Source organism: Protopterus annectens, chromosome 9.part0, assembly GCF_019279795.1.
Source record: "Protopterus annectens isolate FY-2018-M chromosome 9.part0, PAN1.0, whole genome shotgun sequence".
NCBI classification, from domain to species: domain Eukaryota; kingdom Metazoa; phylum Chordata; order Ceratodontiformes; family Protopteridae; genus Protopterus; species Protopterus annectens.
The window spans coordinates 244,618,063-244,633,772 of NC_056743.1; the positions used below are offsets into that span (position 1 = coordinate 244,618,063).

General features: G+C 41.0%; 1 protein-coding gene across 1 annotated transcript in view; it reads right to left on the reverse strand.

Moving 5' to 3' along the window:
- Positions 1 to 11,527: 11,527 nt before the first annotated feature.
- MADD (MAP kinase activating death domain) overlaps positions 11,528 to 15,710 on the reverse strand; it is a 2,427,721-nt gene continuing 2,423,538 nt past the window's right edge. Inside the window, exon 36 of the mRNA XM_044082094.1 lies at positions 11,528 to 13,165. Within this exon, the coding sequence (XP_043938029.1) occupies positions 13,049 to 13,165 (117 nt within the window). The 3' untranslated portion in view covers positions 11,528 to 13,048. The remainder of the gene's footprint in view (positions 13,166 to 15,710) is intronic.

Consider the following 15,710-nt stretch of genomic DNA (forward strand, 5'->3'; position numbering starts at 1 on the left):
GTGATTACTCTCACAAGCCACTGAAAGTAGAGAGGAAATGAGATATATGGTCAGATTAACATAAGAGGCAGGCAACTAGAAAGACAGTGGTATTTAACAAGACAACTATGACTGGGTGGGAGGGCCTGACTCAGAAGAGAGAGAGAGCTGTGGTCTCTTTTGAAGTTTTAATATGCTGTTAAAGCAGAATGCAGGTAAAGAAAACAAACTACAGTATTTAAAATATACAAAAAATAAAAGCAAACTAACCTTTCCTTCACAGCAAAGTGTAGCAGAGTCTGGATGCACCTTTCTGGTAAAGCTCAGAAATGTTTTATTTTACCCTTTAAATAGAAGGTTTAGTTCCTAGCTCCACCCCTCAGTTAACAAATGATTAACCTTAAGTGACCTCTTCTATCTTATGAATGAGTCCTTAATTGATCAGTTCTAATTTCTGCCAGACTCAGAAGAGAGAGCGCGCTGTGGTCTCTTTTGAAGTTTTAATATGCTGTTAAAGCAGAATGCAGGTAAAACACAAGGTAAAGAAAACAAACTACAGTATTTAAAATATACAAAAAATAAAAGCAAACTAACCTTTCCTTCACAGCAAAGTGTAGCAGAGTCTGGATGAGCCTTTCTGGTAAAGCTCAAACCAAGACTTGAAATAATTGATTAGAGACTGTAGTATACTGTATTTAACTGGAAACAACTGAAATGAGACTGAAACTAAAGTCAATCTGTTAATTACCCAAACTCATACTGAACAGGTGACAGTCTCTCCTTTATGGGCCAAGTCTTGTGTACTTTTCAGAACAAATTCTTCAAACACTGTAGTTTATTTAATAAGGCTTTATTAGATGTTCACAATATCTGAATACTGTCTTCATTAACAGTGCTGATAAACAATAACAGTTTGTTGAAATGCTGGTTAGTAATAACAGTGCTGCTAAATATAGCCAAAGTTTCTGCCCATGTCTTCCGATTGTCCTAAATAATGTAATCTGAAACAGTCTTTATTTGACTTGTCTTCTGTACTCAGGCTCAAGTGTCTGTACTGTAGCTTAATCTTCTCTGTATTGTAGCTTAATCTTCTCTGTAATGTCAGGTCAAACGAACTGACTTCCCAAACTGTATCTGAAGTATATTTTAATAATACCAAAACACTGTAATGCTTTACATGTCTCCTTAGCCTTGGTTGTCAGGCCTTGTCTTGTTCTGCAGTCTTTTTAGGGGCCTAGCTGTCCCATTATCAAACATTTCCTTGATTCTTCCTTTGAGAAAGAGAACAGAAAAAGAACAGTCTCTAGACTTCCCTTGGGAACTGTTACCTCTCATGCTTGACCAGCAAGGTTATTCTTTCCTTCTGCTTAACTGTCTTTTAAATAAAACACATTTTTACCTTTTACTCTATCTAATGCCTAATTACTTTAAAATGGAAGTTCCTAATTTAACAAACAACATATAACATTTTTGCGCACCAGCTCTCTCAAAGGTGTTGTCAACTTACTGAAGTCTGGTATAAACCTGCCTAAATGGCTGACCACACCAATAAAATGTAGAGCCTGAACATCATCTGCTGCTGGCATCTCCAGAATGGCTACTTGCTTGGACGGGTCTGGTTGCACGCCAGTGCTAGCAAATAAATGACCTACATATGTAACTTTTGATAGTCTGAATTTGCACTTCAGAGGACTGAGCTTTTAAGTTCGCTTCACGTGTTCTGTCTAGAACTTTAAAGTTTCTGTCATACTCTGCTTCACCACTGCCTCCAACCAATAAATCATCTACTATTATGGCACAAGAATAACCTGAAAAAATTTGCTCCATTGCATGCTGAAAGATTTCACTTGCAGAATTTATTCCAAATAGCATCCTCAAGAATCTATATCTGACAAAAGGGGTACTGAAAGTAGTCAGTAATGAGGATTTGCGATCAAGCATCACGTGTTAAAATTAACTTTTTGAATCCAAGACAGAAAAAAAACAGTGGCATTTGGTAGTAAAACTGCAACTTCCTCAACTGTATGCATTGGATGATGCGGTCTCTAATGCTTTGTTCAAATCTCTTGGGGCAATACATATTCTGATTTCATCTGAGCCTTTTTTGTGGGCTGCTACCATGGATGTTGGTTCTGTAATTGGACTAATTACACCTTGCTGCACCATTTTATCCAACTGAGCTTTAACTTTATTTTGCATAGCTATCAGAACTTTTCTTGCTGGTCTGACCACTGAACTGAACTCTGAGTCTAACTTCACAGAATACACAACTGGAAGTTTGCCCAACTTGTCATCGAAAACATCAGCATACTCTGTGAAAATAGCTTCAGTAAAACTGAACTAGGACATGTGCTTATATGATTAACTTCTTTAGTAAAAAAAAAAAGCAAATTCATTCTCAAACTGTCTCAGAGATCCAATAATGACTGCACAGGTCTTCGGACTACATAGAATAGCAAGCTGGAACAGTTCCTAGCCAAATAACATATAAGCACTACTGAGTCTTTGGTTTGAATTTCTTTACCTCCATAAGCAACACGTTTCTCACAACTAGGCACATTGAGTTGTTCATTAGTTCTCACCTTAGCAAATGTGTCTTCTGACATAACATTACACTTTGAGCCAGTGTCCAGTTTAAGTTCGGTGGTTTTACCATTGATCTGGACAGTACAAAACACTTCATTCTTTACCAACAAATTTACTGCATCAACCTTTTCACCAATAATGATACATCATCTATGTAGAAAGTAGAACTGCAGCTCTCTATATGATAGACTTGCTTTTTCAAGTGACCCCTCTATAACTGTGTGAGGTTTACTTGATTTGCAAAACTTTTGAAAATGGTTCCATTTTTTTACACTTGTGGCATTGCTGACCAAATGCTAAGCATTTTTCTCATTTAGACTCATGCTTGGCACCACAATTATGACGGTTAAAAATAAAGCTGGATTTGGATTTTGCTAACTCACTCTTGTACTGCACTGAGCATGTCTTTTTCTTAGAACTTGCTGGAAAACTACTGGTTTTACCTGGGGAGCCAGCAGGGGTGGCAGATGCCATGTGCTTAGGCCTGCTTCTACTAGCCACATGCTGTCTACATTTGTTCTGGAGCCTGCTGAAACCATGTTCTTATCACTTACAACCATCCTTGTATGCCTTTCCACAATTTCATGGATTAGACAAATCTCAATAGCTTTGCTCAGCGTTCAATCACTGCAACATAGCAAACTCTTTCTCACTGCAGCACTATTAATACCACACACAAGCCTGTCCTTTATCAACTCATCTTTTTAAGTCAACAAATCGACGCATTTTAGCTTTGTTTCTCAGGTCAGTTATATAAGCTGCAAAGGTTTCCCCTGGTTTTTGACCTCTTGTGTAAAACAAATACCTCTGTAATGTAATATTTGCCTGGGGGGGGGGGGTTACACATTTCCCTGAACTTGCACTTCAAACACTTGGGGTCTTCCCTTGATTCAGCCTGTACAACAATATGACTGTTTTCACCTTCTCCCTCATATACTGCTGGTGCATAAATGAATGCTCTCTTTCAATGGCTTCTGACCCAGCTAGGTTTAGCAACATGAATGCCCTTATGCGTGCATCTCTGTTAGAATAAGCTGCTTGTATAAAAATATTGTACTCTTGCTCAAATATTTTCCAGTTCTCTGCAATATTCTGATCAAACACCAATGGTGATGGTTTTCAAAATCCATATGCCATATTGACACATACCAGTGAAGGCTTTTGCAAGTATGCACGAACACACACATATATACATATGTCAGAAATTTATGCCAGTATTTGTAACTATGCCCAATAGCACAAGCCTCTGAATAACTGAACTTTGCGAAATAAGTTTCTTGGGCAGTGAAATACTCTTGAAATCGCTGTACTGTAAGAAATCACCTCTTAGTGTAAGAAACATTTCAAAGTAACTGCACTTTGCAAATAACCAGTACACAGCACACTGACCCTTTCCCAAAATGACTGTACTTTGCAAACTCTTTGCAGTGCAAGAAACACTCTGTGAAGGCAGCACTTTGCGAACAGACACACCGAGCACAAGAAACATTTTGAAATGGCTGCATTTTGACTAACTCACGAAATAGTTGCACTTTGCACACAAATAAACTCTTCGGAATAAATGCACAGTAGTAGGCACAAACCAAGCGGTTTTACACATTTTGAAATACTTCTAATAACTCTAGCTATGCCCTGAACACAATGCAAAATAGTAGCTATGCCAAAAACATAGTCACCTTAATTTATGCTTAATGTGCCCTTTTTGCCCTTATTATATTCGTTTTGCTCGTTTAATCTTTTTCCATGCCCATTATACTTTTCTTGTACTTGTTTTTCTCTAAATATGCCCATTTTGCAATTCCGAGGTAATTCTGAACCCCCCTTATTTGTTTTTCTGATAATTGTTTTATCAAATACCTTAAATTTAAACAGTTTAATTAATAAACCTTTTGTGCCTCTTGCTCGTTTAATAATGTGGTTTGTGCCCTTGTAATGCTCGGTTTTATCTTTTTTATAAAATAAATCCTTCATGTAAATTTTCATTACCATTGATTCGTTTCTGGCCCTTTTTCGAGCTCGTTTACCTTCACTGTTATCTCTGCACTTTGTAGGTCTGAAAAACAGTCTCTGGTATCCCGGTTTTGACACCATGTTGCTCGTACAGTCAGGATAAAATAAACAAGTCTTTGTGGGTTCTGTTCAAAAAGCTTTACTATGTACAAATACATCAGGATTGAGGCTTAATAGCTTTAATTTAGATAAACTTGTAAACAAACTAGCTATTACACTCATACACGCTCACTCTCTGGCTGTACTCTCAAAATGGCACTGAAGCTAGCACATTTCTTGCTATTTATATGCATGTGCCAACCCTGAAACACTTCTTAAAGGTGCAACACACAGACACCATTCTACAAAGCCCAAGAAGGCACACATTGACCTGCCATCACTGTGTCCTCTACAGCCTACCACTGCAGCCCTAAAACTGTGTGTGCGTGTGTGTGTGCGTGAGAGAGAGACAGAATGCAGAAAACGTACAGTTGTGTACACTTACCATAAATGTAGATGTTCGAGAGTATTCACTGTTGCAGTCATCACACTTGGGTTATCTGCCTGCAGGTAAGCCCTCAGTCGGCCCAAATACCAGAGACTTAGTATTTCTGTGTCGGATGCTGTTGCTCCAGGACTGATGTCAGGCCATCAGTGGTATAAAAACAGGCAGCTGACACCATTACATCAATTTTTCTTGCCCCGAATGTCAGGAGTCCTCCAAATAGGGAGCTTGGTTATGATGGGGAACACACCACCAGTAAAAAGTAAATACTAATACACCAGAAGGGGTTACTAATAGCCATAGATAGGGGAGAGAGAGAAAACCAGGAGGCTGGAGGGAGGGGAAACCAGGACTGCAACAGTGAATACACTTGAACATCTACACTTATGGTAAGTGTACACAACTGTACTATGTTCTTTGTGTCTCACTGTTGCAGTCATCACAATTGGGTTCCCAAAGCTGAAGAAGGGTGGAGGCAGTCAAGAAGAGCTAGGGCTGGCTAGTAGGGGACTGGAGGGAGGGAAACCAGGACTGCAACAGTGAATACACTCGAACATCTACATTTATGGTAAGTGTACACAACTGTACTATGTTCTTCGTGTTTCACTGTTGAAGTCATTACACTTGGGTTCCCAAAACTGAAGAAGGGTGGTGGCTGTCAAGAAGAGTTAGGGCTGGCTAGTATGCCTTGCAGGACTGCTGTAGCAAATCCTGCCCTGGATTTGGAAAAGATAGGCAGGTGGTAATGCTTGGTGAAGGTGTGTACAGAACTCCAGATACCAGCCTCCAGGATATCCCTGCTAGGGACTACTCTGAGAAATGCTGTAGTGGTAGATGTTGCCCTAGTGGAATGTGTTCTGACCCCCTGAGGGGTTGGTTTCCCATGGTGATTGTCGCAGAAATGGATGCAGTGTGCTCTCCATTTGGAAATGTTTGTTTTGAAATGGCCTTGCCCTCTCTGCCCCTGTTGCAAAGCTGACTAGTAACCGGTCAGATTTTCTGAAGGGCTTAGTCCTATCAAGGTAGAATCTGAGCTGTCTGTGCACATCCAAGGAGTGTAGGATCCTTTCCCCTTTATTTTGAGGATTAGGGAAGAAGGTTGGCAAATGGATGGATTGATTGAGAGCCACACTGGACACCATTTTGGGCATAAAGGAAGGGTTAGTCCTGAGGGAAACTCTGTCAGCATGGAAAATAATGAAGGGTTCCACAGCCATGTGTACTTGTAGCTCAGACACTCTTCTAGCTGAAGTGATGGCTAGAAGCAAGGCTGTTTTCCAAGAGAGGAATTTTAACTCTGCTGATGCAGTAGGTTCAAAGGGAGGAAGTGTGAGCTTTTCCAGTACAAAGTTAAGGTCCCAAGCAGGGGTGGGTGTGCTCTCCTTGGTGGCCTTAAGTTGTTTGCCCCTCTCAGGAACCATCTGATAACAGTGTGCGAGAAGAGAGGTGGCTCAGTGTTGTAATGAGCAGAAATGGCTGAGGCATGTATATTAATGGAGGAAAAGGTCAGGCCTTTGTGGAGTAGATCTGCTAGGTAATCCAGGATAAGAGGCAGGGCAATGTTGTGTCCTCTCCTTTAGATTGACTTCATGAGCAGAACCTTTTCCACTTATCAGCATAGGATTTTCTTGTACTGGGTCTTCTGGCTTCAAGAATGACGTCCAGCACATGTTTGCTTAAGGTTGCTGGGGGAGAATTTAAGGAATAAGCCAGGCAGCAAGATTTAGAGTTTGCAGTTGTGGATGCAGAATCTGTCCCCTCCTGCTAAGACAGAATGGTAGGATTTCTGGTGTAAGTGCCAGGGTGGCACAGATGTCAGGCTGCGCAGGAGTGGGTACCAGTGCTGGCATGGCCAGTCCGGAGCAATCAGAATTGTCATTACTCTGTCCTGCTTTATCTTGAGTAATACTCTTGAAAGGAGGGGGCAGAGGGGGAAAGGCATAGATTGAGAGATTTACCCACTGAAAAGATAGGGCATCCACTTTCCAGGGCCTGCTGTGAGGATTCCTCTTGCAGAATTTGCTGAGCTGGTGGTTGTAGGGGGAGACAAAGAGATCCACCTCTGGGGTCCCCCATTTCTGAATCAGAAAGTTGAAGGTGCTGTGCTCCAACTGACACTCGTGTGGGTCTAGGAGGTTTCTGCTTAAGTCATCTGCCAGTAAGTTTTGTTTGCCTGGCAGGAATTGCGCTTGCAGATGGACTTGAATGTCCAAGGCCATGTTCCACAGGGCCATGGCTAGCCTGCAGAGTGGGTAGGAATGGGTTCCCCCCTGCTTGTTGATGTACCACATAACTGTGGTGTTGTCTGTTTTTATTAGCAGTTGTCCTGGAAAGATTAGGGATCTGAAAGCTGTCAGGGCATTCTGTACAGCTAGCATCTCTTTTTGGTTGATGTGCTGATGAATTTGACTTGGGTTCCAGTGGCCCTGAATACATTTTCCGTCCACGTGTGCACCCCAGGCATAGTCTGATGCATCTGTGGTTAGAGTCTGGGTGGCTTGGGGTTGAGTAAATGGCAGTCCCTTGTTGTGGTTGCATGCTTCTGCCCACCAGAGGAACTCTATTCTTGAACAGGGTATGATAGGAATGACGGTTTCCAGGTCCTGAGAATGTTGGCACCAAAGACTTTTTAAGTACCATTGGAGTTTCCTCATATATAGTCTTGCATATAGAATTAGCAGTATACATGAGGCCATGAACCCTACGGCTTGCAGTATTTAACTTGCAGATAGCTGGGTCCTGGTGGCCATTTGTTTGAAGTAGTCTGTCAGACAGACTTTTTTTCTGAGGTAAGGAATGTCATTTAGGAAGTTGTGTCCAAGCTTGCTCCCAGGAATACAATCTTGACTGGGTACCAGTTTTGATTTCTTTTCATTGATGGTGTACCCCAAGGAGTTGAGAAGGTTTTTCACAAATGTCAGGTGCTGCAGCAGCAATTCTTGACTGTCAGCCTGAATCAGGCAGTCGTCCAGTACCGGTAAATTTGGATATTTCTCTGCCTGCAGTATGCAATGGCTGGAGCCAGGCATTTTGTGAATACTCTGGGCGCAGTAGATAGGCCAAAGGGAAGTGCAGAGAACTGATCATGCATAGACCCTGCCCCGAAATGTACATACTTCCTGCATGATTCCCTTATGGGGATATGCAGATATGCTTCCTTTAAGTCTAGGGTGACTAACCAGGCATCCTTAGCTAGCATAGGAAGAAGCTGTTGCAGGGTAAGCAGTTTGAATTTCAGTACCACCACGAAGGTGTTGAGAATGGAAAGATCCAGGATTGGGCGCCAAAAGCTCTCTTTCCTGGGTACCAGGAAGAGTCTGGAGTAGAATCCTTGACCCCTCTCTGTTCTACTGGAACCGGCTGAATAGCTCTGATTTTGAGTAGGGAAAATACTTGGTTTTCAGCCTGCGCCCACTGGTTTGGAGGAAGGTCTGGAAACCTGCTTGGGGTTGGCAGTGAATGGAAGTAAAATTTGTACCCCTGGACTCTGGACCCACTGGTTCTGAGGGAACATTCAGTTTTTTGAATGAAGGGCAGGTTTTCCTCCTAGGGACACAAGCAATTGGGCAGGGCTGGGGAGTGGAGTAAAGAAGTCATTGTGAGCTTTTTCTATAAGGAGGTGGCTTACCACTCCCTGCTCTAAGGGTGGGGGCAGTCCATTGCTTAGATCTCTGCATACCCTGAGACTTGTAGTCTGGGTGGTCTGTTTCCCCTGGATCTGGTTTGAGAAGGCCTGGAGGGGGCTGGAAAGGACCAGTGTTTGGAAGGGCAATGCCTACTGAATCCAGGGGGTTACACTTGTAAGAATTCTTTAACAGTCTGCATAGACTTAGCTTTTTCTTCCATCTTTTTAAGAACCTTTTCTGCTTTGGTGCCAAACAGTCCTTATTCAAAGGAGCGTCTAGTAACTTTGATTAGACATGGTCTGGCAAGGTCTGCTCCTTCAGCCAAGCATGTCTTCTCAGTAAAGAGCCAGTGACAGCTGCCCGGCAAGATGCTTCTAGGATGTCAAAGCCAGAGTGCAAAGTATGCTTGCTGACTTGGCTTGCAGAGTGCATAAGCTCCTGCAATTCTTTATTTTCTGCACAGTCTGACAATGTTGCCACTTTTTGTTTAATACGTTCCATAATATGTTGCTGGTACTTCAGCGTGTGAAACGGACAATTCAATACCCTAATAGCAAGAGTTGCAGAGGTATATACCTTCTTACCCCATCTGTCCAAAGCTCTGGAATCCCTGTCTGAAGGGGTGGGATTCTTGGCTGTAGTAGCCTTGATAACTTAGGCCCCTGGGAAATGATCTCTGGATCAGCAGTAGGATTCTTGAAAATAAATTTGTGAGTGTCAGGTGCTCTGTAGTACCCGTCTGGTTTCCTAGGGGCAGGAGGTAAAGTGTCAGGAGTAAGACTGGATTCCATAAAATCATCATCCACAACATCCAGGACAGGGGGTATTGCTAAGGACTTGTGTTGAGGCAACTCTAGACATTCTCTGAGTCTCTTTTTGGACTGAGGATAGTCTTGGCATTCCCAATGGAAATGCTCTTATAAGGTATGCAAAGTTTCACCAAAAGAAAAATCCTCTGGAGGGGAGGCACAGGGAATGGATTCCTCTGCATCTGAATCCACATAAGCAGATAAGGGCATGTCTTCATAATCAGAAATTTCACAGTCATCGGACTCCTGGTCTGTAGAAGCTGAAGGGGACTGGACTCTGTCTCTTAGCAGGGGAAGGCTGAGTTCCCCCAATCAGCGTAATAAGGTCTTCAGCCATTCTAAGCATTTGTTTTTGTGGCATGGGAGCAGGTGCATGTGCTTTGGTCGTTGGTTTTCTAGGCGTAGTGCGTACTCTGGGCCTAAGAAACTCAGTAGTTTTGGTTAAAAAGTCGTCAGTTTGAGCTGAACATTGGTTGAGCGAATAACTGCCTCAGAAGCCTGTGCCTGGTCAGTGGCTCCGTACCCATCCAAGGTAGAGACATCCGCAAGTTCCATAGTTGAAGAAGAGTCTCGCGGCATACTGGACTCTGAATGGGTCTCAGTAGAGGCCTGCGAATCCACTGAAGCGGGGCATCAGGGGCTGCCAAAGCGCCTCACTGAGTACCGGCGGACTGGCGACTAGCTTAACGGAAGCGTTGTCAGCAGTTTTGGACCTATGCGGTCTGTCTCTGTCTTTACCTTTATGTTTTTTCAGAATATCGCTACTCGGATGGCTTACCAAAGCCATTTCACAATATGGAGCTTCAGTGAGAAAGAATTTAGTGACAGAGAGCCTGACAAATGGTTCGGGTGTTAAATAAGGCACAAAACTGACAGCGAGGGACGTCGTGGTCTGGGCCTAAACAGGTGATGGAGTAAGAATGAAAATCTCTGTGAGGTATTTGCTTTCCACAGGCAAGACAATTGTTAACTTTTTCTGACATCGGTAAGGGCAAGAAAAAAGGATCCCCAACAGGGTACTTAGCTTTAGAAGACTTCAGGATTATTAAATTTGTAAACAAAAATTCAGGTAGCGGCCGACCAGCACTTGCGAACTGCTTCTGCTTCAGGCTCCTCGGCAAGAAAGGCTGATGTAATGGCGTTGGTTGCCTGTTTTTATACCCCTGACGACCTGAAGTCGGTCCTGGAGCGACAGCATCCGATGCAGAAATACTAAGTTCTCTGGTATTCGGGCCGACTGAGGGCTACCTGCAGGCAGATAACCCAAGTGTGATGACTGCAACAGTGAAACACGAAGAACATCTGCAAATGTGAAAATAAGTATCCCAAGATTATCACACTAAGTTTAGGATAACAGTCAATTAATAACACCAGTCATTAAGAGTTTCACACTTATTCTACAAAAATCCACATTGGTGCAAAACGTATTGTACTATTACATTTTAAAGTGGATTAAGGTAATATTTAAAAACTGTCCCTGATTTTGGGCATTTTTCCTCCCCCCTTATCAGTTTTGTCTGGAATGCTTGAACAAAAAGGTTGAGAGGTATGAAATGCACCCATACTGGTTAATTTAATAAAAACGCAGGAAACATTAGTGAAAATGGGTGGTAATACAGTAACTGTACACTTTCATTCTTCTGTCTTGTGAATGACTTCCTTTTATTTCACCTAATGAAAGTGCGTTGATTCCTACTGCAAATGTCTTTATTATCACCAGAAGCGCCCACCACCACCACATTTTCTGTTTTGAAATTTATGTCATTCATTGAACTACAGTGCAGGAGAGGTCAAGAAGTAGAAAGAGCAGTTTGCACAACAATCAAAAAATGTCTGTACAGATGTTTCTGTGCAAAGCAGTCACTTTTCCTTTCTTCTAAAGTGCATATTCCTCTTGCGAGGCAGGGACTGCTACATGAAATAAAAAAGTGCAACAATTTCTTGAGTGGGGCAGAAGAAAAGATCTGCCTATCACACCTACAAGGTATGCAACAGCCACACAAAAGGAAGGAAGGAACTTAAAACACTTCAGATGTTTTACAGGGTAGACAAGGTTTAATTATTACATGGAAGTAGCTGTACAGTTTCTATAAATATAAGTAATACTGAAATATTTACACCAGTTATTCTGCAAGGTCTACAGAAGCAAACCTGAAAACAGTAAATACATTGTGCGAAAACTATTACCCTCAAGTCATATGCCAAGAGAGGTTTGCAAACTCTTAAAATTAATGTTGCAGTAGTCAACTTTTTTTTTTTTTTTTTTAAGAGCAGTTGTATCATGTTCCTGATGTTGCACTTGCCTCCAAAAATATTTACATTCAGAAATTCTTTAGTTTCTGGGTTTTGATGCAGACCAGATGAACGAAGAAATCTCACTGTGTTAAGTTTGTAAAATACAAAAGCACAATTTGATGGGGTGCTGTTTACAGTGTTTATGTCATTTGTTAACATCTGGCTATTTGGTTGACAGAGATAAAGTTAAAAAAAAAAATATTAAAGGTAACATTAAAAATTAACCATGGTACACAAAGTCTGAACTGACTGCATAAAGCCATGCTTTGCCTTGGCCTTTACATTACCAGTCACTGCAACTAATTACGTGCATATTTCTGTAATACCACCTTAAGAAAAACACCTTGTAATACGGAATAAGGTAGCAATAAGGCAGACGACTGGAATATCATTACTTGTGCTACTTGTGGGAAACAAAGTGCAAAATGTATGTCCATCCCCTCCATCTTAAGATCCACCATGATGGACTGTTGGTTTCTTACATACATGTGCAGGAATAAGGTCATGCAGATCACCATTCCTAGCTAGGTGCAGTATTCCAGTAATTAACAAAACGTGACAAATAGTATCATTCCATGAATCAAGGCCTGACAGCACTGCAGAATTCATTGTTATATACAAGATGCAGAAAGTGTTTGCCAGCATCCCTGTGGCATGCTCTACAGTTCTAGAACATTATTGTTAAAAAGTTTTGTGCATCTCACTCTGCGTTCTACCACCCAAAAACGGAGAGGAATGAATCTAAAAAGGGATCATATGGAATGTAAAGGGGAAGGTCTATACATATTATTGTTAAATTCCTTATTCAGCCTTATTGCACTGCATGATTTTCCACTACATTATTTTATAATTTCTCCCACCCCACCCTACTTTACTAACTACACTGGATAAAACAGCACAGTGTTGGTAAGAAGAGATGAGGATAGACATGTGCCTCCCAAAGGCCTTTGGATGCAATTACAGGAATATATTATATGTATTATAGATTTATATATATTATTTTTTTTTTAATTTTTTCTGAATGCACAGAGCTCACACATTACCAAGCACAGCTGGTACAATGTGTTTAGAAACTCACATTAAAAAAATAAAATACATTACAGCTATCTGATGAAGAAACAGCAGTACAAGACACGCACACAGTTACAGTCTCAGGAAATAGCCAATTATTATGTACAACAGAACACAGTGAATGGAAACAGAAAACTGGCAAATCAGGAGCCAGGCTGCCACAGTACACTTTGGGAAGAAGGACAAAATCAGCTGACAGTGGCAGGTCGGGGTGAAACTGCCTTGTTTTTGTTCTCTGCTTCCTTTCCTCGGACTGCTGCCACATAGGAGAAGAGACACAATACTGAGTAGCAGATCTCATGGGCCTGTATAACAGAGAAACAAAGAATACAGATGTCACAGGATGCTTGCAGTTTTTGCAACATACTAGTGTGGTTTCAAACAAACATTGCCCCTATCAATCCAACAAAGACATATCTTGTACTGTACATCCTATACTACTGCATTCACATGGATTACATCATCCTATGTCTTCCTGTCACTCTGCTACCTTTTACAGCCACTCATCATCCACAGTAATTAAAATAATGAAATTCTACTTCCACAAGAGCAACTTCTGGAAATAATTGTAATCACTCATATACACTGGCACCCAATAAGGATACGATACAGACCTTATCTTGTACAGAAAGCAATTCCATTGCAGGATGTGCTCTTACACACACACAAACATACTGCATGCACATGTAGAGGTAATGTAGAGGGCTGCCACTTCTCATAACACCACTGCTATGAGACATGGGATGAAACCAGAACATGCTGCGAAAACCACGTGGACACAAGGAGGAGCAAATCTTTGAAAGAAAGGTCACGCCTTCCAATAAGTGAACTGGAGATCCAAGAACTGTGTTGTCAGTACCACTAATTGATGCACTACCTTGCTAATTCTAAAATGTAATTTCTGGACATCATCAACCAACTTTTGACTCTTCAGTCCATCTCTAAATAAAAAAATGAATAGAATTTCCAAATTCACTGTGAAAAATAGGGCAAATGTTCAGATATGTAAGCAGAATCTACATAAAAAGTGCAAATTCTTCTACTTTACTAAACTGGCCTAAATACTACTGTGTGAAGCAGAGTTCAAACAGTCCAAAGTCTGGAAGTCTCTAGAGTTTCCAATTAAAAAAAATGAAATTACATTGGTAAAGCATTATAAACTACCAATCAAAGGCAGACTGTTGACATTAGTAGCTAAGAATAAGTCACTTCTAAGGATTCCTGGCTGAAATCAGTGGCTGATAACACACAACACTGAATATCATTGCATCAGCTGGGCTGAATGCAGTTAGGTGTACATCACTGAGTACTGGCAAACAGAAAATAAAACACATTGAATGGCATGAACAAAAGCACATTTCAACTTCTGAAGATAACACCAGATTATTCTGAGAGTTATGACTTCATAAGTTCCTTATTAAAGAGGCCTTATTTATAACATAAAAAAGGCAGCCCTGTGGATGAAATGTGTCTGGGTTTCAGTAAGGCATATGTCTAAGCTCCTCAAAAACAATTACCGAAGAAACATTAAAAACAATAGTGAGTCTGCCATGAAAAGGGATAATTAGAAGGGCATGTAAAATATTGTATGGTAACTATAAGAATCAATCATAGGAGGTTAGAAATGATTGGGGAAGAGAGAAGGGAAAGACACACAAATTAAAAGTGGGAGAACAACTGAATGGCTCCACAATATGCAAAGGAAGGCTTATAATGCTCATATGGAAGTGTTTGCATGAGTACTTTTGCACCCCAATCGAACCTCAGGGAAGTTTTCCTCAGGTACATAACAATTGCTGGGTGTGTCTGGGGAAAGAGAGAGGCAATTGGGAACATTTTTTTGGGAATGTAACAAGCTGGCAGATTTAAAAAAAATCCTTACAGAGTACTTTGTCAGAAATGCTGGGGAGAGCAAATGATTTCAACTACGGAAATGATTCTTTTGAGCTTGGCTATAATAACTGAATTGCCTAGACATGGTAAGGTCTTGCTAAGTTTGTTACTGAATGCCAACAGTGCAACTGCTAGAAAATGGAAATCAAAATCATAATCCACCTGTAACTGAAGCACTGAACTTTGTAAAAGAGATAAAAGAATTGCAGGTTGAATCTTTAGAAAAGGGAAGGAACAAATGACATAGAAATAAATGGAATCTGTGGGCCCAAACCATGAACAACAATGTTCAGCACACTGCGTGAAACTTAAGAGAATGTAGAACGTGAGCAGCATATAATATTGGAGCAAATAACTATTTAAAAAAAAAAATATATATATATATATATATATATATATATATATATGACACATGTACACATATATGTGTGTGTGTGTGTGGGGGGGGGGGGGACTAATGTACAAAGCTAATGTTTACAATGGTTTGTTTTCTATCATTGTACTTGTACCCATATTCAAAATGTGTAAAGTTAATAAAGGTGCTAAAAAAATAAATAAAATAAAAGAAAGAAAATGGTTAACTAAAAGGAAGGTGTACATGACACCACAAAAATGATGCTCAGTGGATAGCTGCAGGGATCAGTGCTAGAAAATTACTGTTCAGCAAACCTATGTCAGATGTTATACTGCTTAAGGATGGCAACATCACCTGCCTACTGACCACACCAAGATTACTGTGGTAGCTATGGGATAAAAGGTCAGCCTTCTGGAAGGGCAGCTATGGTTCACATTTCAATCATAGAGGTAGCCACTGAAATTTAATGCAGAAATGTGCAAAATAAGACAATGTTCAAAGGGGGCAGGGAGAGGTCAGGCTGTCCATGGAATGCTACATGCTAGGATCAAAATGGGTGGCTTATGTAAGTGCAGACAAGAATCAGCAGCTGGATGTGGCAC